This window comes from Myotis brandtii, unplaced genomic scaffold (assembly GCF_000412655.1).
Source record: "Myotis brandtii unplaced genomic scaffold, ASM41265v1 scaffold904, whole genome shotgun sequence".
NCBI classification, from domain to species: Eukaryota; Metazoa; Chordata; class Mammalia; order Chiroptera; family Vespertilionidae; genus Myotis; species Myotis brandtii.
The window spans coordinates 827,989-835,261 of record NW_005371715.1 but is presented as its reverse complement, the minus strand read 5'-3'; the positions used below and the strand labels follow the sequence as shown (position 1 = coordinate 835,261).

The following is a 7,273-nucleotide window of genomic DNA, read 5'->3' as shown; positions in this document are numbered from 1 at the left end:
CATTGAATGTCTGCCCCCTGGTGGTCAGTGTGCATCATAGCAACCGGTCATTCCGCTGTTTGGTCAATTTGCATATTAGGGTTTTATTATATAGGATTCCTGGTAATCATCACAATGGGATTGAAAGTGGGGAAACAAAGACTAAAGCTGTTTTTATTTTTCTATAAAGAAAGCAGGTGCATTCCCACATGGCTAAATGCACCTGAAAACCATCACACAGCCTGGCCGGTGTAGCTCAGCGGTTGAGCTTGATCTGTGAACCAGGAGGTCACGGTTTGATTCTCAGTTGGGGCACATGACCGGGTTTAGGGCTCGATCCCTGGTGGGGGTCATGCAGGAGGCAGCCAATCAATGATTCTCTCTCATCATTGATGTTTCTCTCTCTCCCGCTTACTTCCTCTCTCAGAAAATAATTAAAAATATATAGAAAGCTATAGCCGGGTTTCTCAGTGGTTAGAGCATCAGCCTGTGGACTGAAGGGTCTCAAGTTTGATTCTGCTAAAGGGCACATACCTTGGTTGCAGGCTCAATCCCTGGCCCTGGTTGGGGCAGTTTAGGAGGCAACCAATCAATGTGTCTCTCTCACCTCAATGTTTCTCTGTCTCTCCCCCTTCCTTCCACTCTTTCTAAAATCAAAGGAAAAAATATCCTTGGGTGAGGATGAACAACAATAACAAAAGGAAAACAGGCACACAGTAATGATTTTTGAAAGCTCCATCTATAGTGCTATGGACCCATTTTGCTATTATTAGGAAGACCAAAGGCTTGGCAGGAGAGCACCCCATGTGTCAGGAAGGCTTGAAGAATTGAACTTCTCCATGAGCTTGAATTAATTGCAATGAAAACTAGGGCAATTCAGCAGTTCTCAACCTGTGGATCGCGACCATCAGAAAACACATATAGCATATCAGATATTTACATTACAATTCATAATAGTAGCAAAATTACAGTTATGAAGTAGCAACAAAAATAATTTTATGGTTGGGGGTCACCACAACATGAGGAACTGTATTAAAGGGTCACGGCATTAGGAAGGTTGAGAACCACTGGTAACTGAACCATAAAGTACCCTTGACATCAAGGGACTAAGTAGCTTAAACATGTGCCTGTTTCATTCAAAATGCCAGCATGTGCATGGGTTTCTTTACCTTAAGGAATGAGAAATGAATGGAAGGAAAATTGCACCATGGATGGAAAGAATGTAAGAAAAATGGAAACATTTTCAGTACTTGGTAGGCTGAAAGTTAAAACCACACATATTATGGAATCTCATTTGGCTAAATGTCAACGATACGCAAGAGCTAGAATTTAGTAGTATAAAACTGTTCCAAGGAAAAAAAAGCAATTCACCAATAATGTGGGGAAAAATATATGGAGAGGAGAGATTGTACGACCCAGGAAATGTTATATGTGTAGTTGGAACTAATAAATTCTAGCAGGAAAGAGCAATAACACAGAAGAAAAGAGCAAATGAGCAAAATTTGTGTGTGAGAAAAGAAATGGGACATATTTTCTATCTCAGAAAATAATCGTAAACCAGAATTCTGCCTAAATTGAATGTTTTAATGACTAAGCTAGATTGCAAAATATTCTACCCCTGTTTAACCTATTATGATTTATTTTTAATTTAAGATCAACAGTCCTTGTGAAATATCCAACCCAGATGCTTGCTGACAAGCATTCTTCATCTTCAGTTTCATTTTTAAAGCTGGTTTAGGGCTTCTGGGTGTTTAAAAACACTTATCTGAGCTAGTTCCTGGGTCGGACAATGTGACAATTGTGAATTCATGTACTTCTGGAACTAGGCTCAGATATTTTGAATCGTTTTTGGTGGCTAGGATCCTTTATGCCATCGGGTTCAAGTGGTCTATTGACATTTTATTACCACAGCACCATACCTCGTGGAATTCCAAAGAAGTTTGGGGTGAGGTCCCAGTGAAAGAAAATATGCTGTAGGTGAATGTTTTAAGGGACTTGAAGGATCACTTTTTTTCCCAATGGCAAGTCAATCTTAGAGTAAGGGGTAGATAAAATAATATTTTACTACTTAAATTAGAATGTTAGTATAAAAAACTTCCCCTGGCCACTCTCTTCTCAGACATATACACATACTTTAAAATACTTTAGACAATTTAAAATACGGGGACAAGGACATTTTATTAATCAATCCTGCATACCACAGACTGCACAAATTTCCACTTATTTCATGTGATGGCTAGCTTTTATATTTTGATTATGAAATCCTATATAATAAAAGGCTAATATCCAAATAGACTGAACAGCGGAACAACTGAACAACTGAACAACCAATCACTATGACCTGTGCTGACCACCAGGGGGCGTGCACAGAACATGGCAGGCGTTGGCCACAGCAGGATGGTGGAGCAGGTGATCGGGGGTGCCAGACCAAGGCAGGGTGCCAGTCGCTGTCATTGGGGCGAGCCTCTAGTGGTTACTGAAAATTCTTTGCTCCTGTGTGCCAGGGTCCCGCCCTGCTCCAGCCCTGCTTGCACCCGCTGCCAGCACTGGAGCCGCTGCTTGCACATGCTGCTGGCCCCGATCGCTTGGCGCTGTCAGTGGGTGTGAGCAGTGGCTGCCATTCCCAATGCCCCTGAGGGCTTCTCCACCTTGCTCTGCTCCTGAGGGGTGATCAGGGCAGCAGCTGGCCCCAATAGTTCCAGATCGGGGCAGCAGCTGCCACTTGCACCTGCTGCTGGCGCCGGCTCCAATAGTTCCACGCTGTCAGCGGGTGCAAGTGGGGCTGGCACCATCAGCGCGTGGGTGCAGCGGGGGTGGGGCTGCGGGCAGACAGGGGACCAGGGGCCATGGTGGGAGGGGGCATGGAGGATGGGCTGAGACCTGTCCCTGTGCCCACCGCAGCCTCGTGGCCCACAGTTCCTTTCAAGGTGCACGAATTCGTGCACTGAGCCCATAGTAAAAATATAAAAGCTGGCGTCACACAAAATGTAAAAGCTAGAGGTTTCATGGGGTAATGTGAAACTCACTGGATTGGCGGTATGAAGACTTATATCCTCCCTCAGTCCTGCTCAGTCACAGTTTTGATCTTAACCTCTTTCAAGGTAAAATAATTAGGATTAAGTGATTTTTAAGGCTCTTTTCAACCCTAATGTTTGATAACTTATTTAAAGACAAATTTTGGTTTTGAAGATATTTGGCTTTTAGTGATTATGCTTTCTTAGACCACTGGAGTGTGGTTGTTGTTGATAAAATGTTACCTCTACATTGTTGGTTCCTATGTTATATTTACTAAAGGAATAGCTATTATGAGGGACTGCGATCATCTAGAAAATACAAGAGTTTTTGCTGATGATCTACTGTGCCTTTAAACTTCAAAAATCTGGCCTCCCCTACTGTTACTATCACCAGTCCTTATGTTAACTTGTCCTATTATTTCTTTCAGGTTCTAGTAGCTATTCCTATGGAAGTTATAGAGGTAAAGTTTGGAGTACTTTATTGTTCACTAAAATAAAAAACTATTTCTTAAAAATTGCCCCAATCCATTTTTACTATTTTAGAACTATTAAGTTGAAATGTATAACAGAGTTTGTGTTCTATACTATAGGATGGGTAATAGAGATTCAACAACAATACACAAAAATAGGCACAGTCATTGCTCTCAGTTCTATGAAGGAGAAGGCTTCCCTAAAGAAGTAAGGGCTGAGTGAAAACCTGAAGGATAAGTAAGTGTTAGCTGGGTGTGGAGGCCGGGGTAGGGGTCAGGGAATTATAGGAGGAAATGAAATGCAGTTGGAATTCCTGCTTGTAGTTTGGGGTTGACAGGCAATAGATAACTATGTTCCTTGTTCTGCCAGTGTTGGCTGAGTGGTAGGTAGTCTAGGAAGAGGAGCCTGAGCTATTTGGCTGCAAGGAGGACAGTGGAGGGATGACTGCGGCCCATCTCTATTAAGGAGGGAGCAAGCCTGCCCTGTTCCACTTACCCCCTCCTACCCCAGAGCGTGCTTGTGATGTGGAGGAAACACGTAAGGTCTTATGCAAGCTACGAAATAAAGGGGGGAGAGCTCTGATCTAGAAGTACGCTTAGCACTAGCCAAGCCCATGTGGGGAGCACTCAGGAGACCGTGGGGAGCACTCAAAGGCACTGCCATAACTCGCCCCAGTGTTAAGGATATTATCAATCATAGGTATAAGAAACACGTAAGGTCTTATGCAAGCTACGAAATAAAGGGAGAGCTCAGATCTAGAAGTACGCTTAGCACTAGCCAAGCCCATGTGGGGAGCACTCAAAAGCACTGCCATAACTCGCCCCAGTGTTAAGGATATTATCAATCATAGGTATAAGGAAGAACAGTAAAGCTGATGAGATCTGGAACATTGAAAGCTCCTCATCGTTCCCACTGGACTTGGGCCATTTCATCCCTCAAACTTCTCTCCCTTTGAACCAGAGCTGACGTATCTTCCTCTTGCTACTCCTGAGAGCTTCGTGTCAGTGGAAGGTACAGAAGGGAGAAGATCAAAGATGGAGCCTTGTTCTGAAATTGAGTTACGAACCTAAGTTCGCTTGATTGGACTGCACTTAGCACAAAACATCTAGAATGTTTAGACTAAACAGACAGGGGGTTTAGAGTTAATAAACTACAACAATTCTGAAAACAAAGCCCTATTTGTGTACTACTGAACTGTGAGGACTCTCTTATCTGTGAACTATAATGTCACATATCCTGGGGAGAAAAGAGAGTGAGGAGAATCTTTTATTATCATATATACTTCATTTTACTTTTCCCAAAGGAAACTGACTTAAATTTGTGGACAGCATGAGCTGAAATTCGGCCTTACCTTGTTCACAGTGGACTCCAGTGGTTCCCAGAGGACAGGAACAGATGTGCCCATGAGGCAACGAGACACAAGTTGACCCTTTGCCACAGTGGTGGGGAGGGTCATGTTCAGGGTCACAGGTGGAAACTGTCTCCGTGCAGAAGGCTCCTTTCCACCCAGTGGGGCAGTCACAGCTGTAGGTTGAGAAAGAAGACAGCACGATTTGAGCACTTGACAAATACAGAGCTAATGACTGCTTATGGGACTACTGCACTCCACATCAAGGATTTTAAAAGGTTCAGGGCACGGAAATGAAGAGAGAATTTTACAAGAATCATTTCTTTGGACAAAGCAGCATTGTTAAGTCCCTCTCTTCGCCCCAAGGAGGAAGACTGTGAATGGAGTTGCTGCCTAACCTTCAGCCTTGAGAAAAGAAATTCCCCTTGAGATGTGTTCTGTGCCATTGTTGACACCCAGGCCCAGGTCCTGGGGCTGCAGAAGGAACTGCAGACCCCTCCAGAGAGAGGCAAATGGTAGCAAATCCTAGGATGGGTTGTGGCCCTCTGGGAGAGGCTCAGCTTGGGGACATAGGAAAGGGATCTTGCCCAGAGGGTGTCTTCGTGGCTGAAGAGAACCTGGCAGTAAGAGGCAGTCACTTAATGACTAGAACAGGATCTGAGGGGTACCAGGGAGCACCCAGTGTGAAGAGAGACCTTGTCTGGGTTGAGAGAGTGATCTTGGGAGGAGCCCAGCAGGGGAGTCTCGGATGAACCCACTAAAGGTAGACTTGCCCGATAAAATGCAGGGCATCTAATGAAATTCAAGTGTCACATAAACAATGAATAAGTTTTATTATAAGTACGTCCCATATAATATTTGAGTTATATTTATATTAAAAATTATTGTTTATCTGCAATTCAAAATTATCTGAATGTTCTGTATTCCTCCTCTTACCCCCCTAAATCTGGTCACCTTATGCTAAGGGCACATAAGAGAAAGGGTTAGGTTTACTAATAAATCCCCATCAGGCCCAGAGAGCACTGAACTGTCAGGCAACAGTGTGAGTCAAGGAAGCGCCTTCCAGGATGTGGTGTGAGGCACAGACTGGGGAGAGAGCAGTAGCAGATCGCGCACACCTCCTTCAGAGGCCTTCCATTCATGCCACTGGCGGGGCTGGATTTAGTCTTGAAGACCGGAGTGCTGTTAGTATTTTGAAGTGGGCCCTTTGAGTCAGTGAAATGAGAGTGTATTTGTGAATTAAAGTGTCTATTAATGGAGTCAAAGCAGAAAATTCAACTGACTTCCCCTGTTCATTAACTTTCCTCTCACAATTTTGTATGTAATAGATGAATATTATTTCACCGAATGGATGAAATACACTTCATTTTTGTTGCCACTTTTGAGATATGTTTAAACATTTTCACATTCTACAAACAATAGTTTGATAAAAGTCTTGTAGCTAAATCTTTGTGCAACCCTGGGATAAATTCAAATACCATCATGACTTCTAGGCTTGGATATATATTCCAACCTGCCCTCCATAATAACTGTACCAATTGACATTCCCATCTCAGCGAATGAGAATGCTCCTGAAATAATAGGTGCATATATAATTGAAAATATGGAACATTTTTATAAGCTTCTTATTCTTTATAGACCCATTTATTAAAATAAAAATGATTCAGTGTCTACCTACACATATTTATCAAGAACATACTGATCTCAAATTCTTATGTTTTCTTTTTTATTTTATTTTATTTTTATGTTTTCTTTTAGTATTGGGCAGTTTAATCAAATTTATGCTTCACCAAAATTTTCCCTGCTCCTCCTCCTCCTCCTCATTATTACTTTAGTGTTTACTATGTGCATAGCGTGCACAGATGTGTAAGGTGTGAGTCTGCCAGCTGAGAGGAGGTGTGCTGGGGGAAAGCACCGCTGGGCAGCATAGGCTGAGGAGTCCAGTGAGTCGCACAGAGAATGCGGCCGGAATCCAGAAGCCAGCATGGGGAGGAACTCAGGATGAGAACATAACATCACACCACATGTTCACCAACGCACTGTTGGGCTGTGGCTCTAGGAGGGTTTGAAAACAAAGATTCTCTCTATCAGGAACTTACAAATAGAGGCACAGGCACATAGATACAATAAGCCTAGAAATCTTCCTTCATCGTGAGCCATACAAACATCCTATTTAAGGAAATGGCAATATCCTCAGACACGTCTGTCGGTTGCCATTTTGTGTATGTGTATGCAATAGTTGTGCGAAATACAAGTTTGAAAAGTTGTATAAGGTTTTCCAAAACGGAGAAAAACAAAATATAAAGTTAACCTGCTACAAAATTACATAATGATTTTGATTATTGTTTGACAATCAGAAGGCATAAATTATGTAAAGACATTTTATACAAAATAGACTGTCCTACCAATTTCATAAAATAAATAAAAACTAGTTTTAATTCTTATTAAATAATTTTTATAT

General features: G+C 42.4%; 1 protein-coding gene across 1 annotated transcript in view; it reads right to left on the bottom strand.

Annotated features, from left to right (window-relative positions):
* Positions 1-7,273, bottom strand: part of EYS (eyes shut homolog (Drosophila)) — an 815,396-nt gene that overhangs the window by 46,774 nt on the left and 761,349 nt on the right. The window contains 1 exon segment of the mRNA XM_014532733.1: positions 4,816-4,988. Within this exon segment, the coding sequence (XP_014388219.1) occupies positions 4,816-4,988 (173 nt within the window).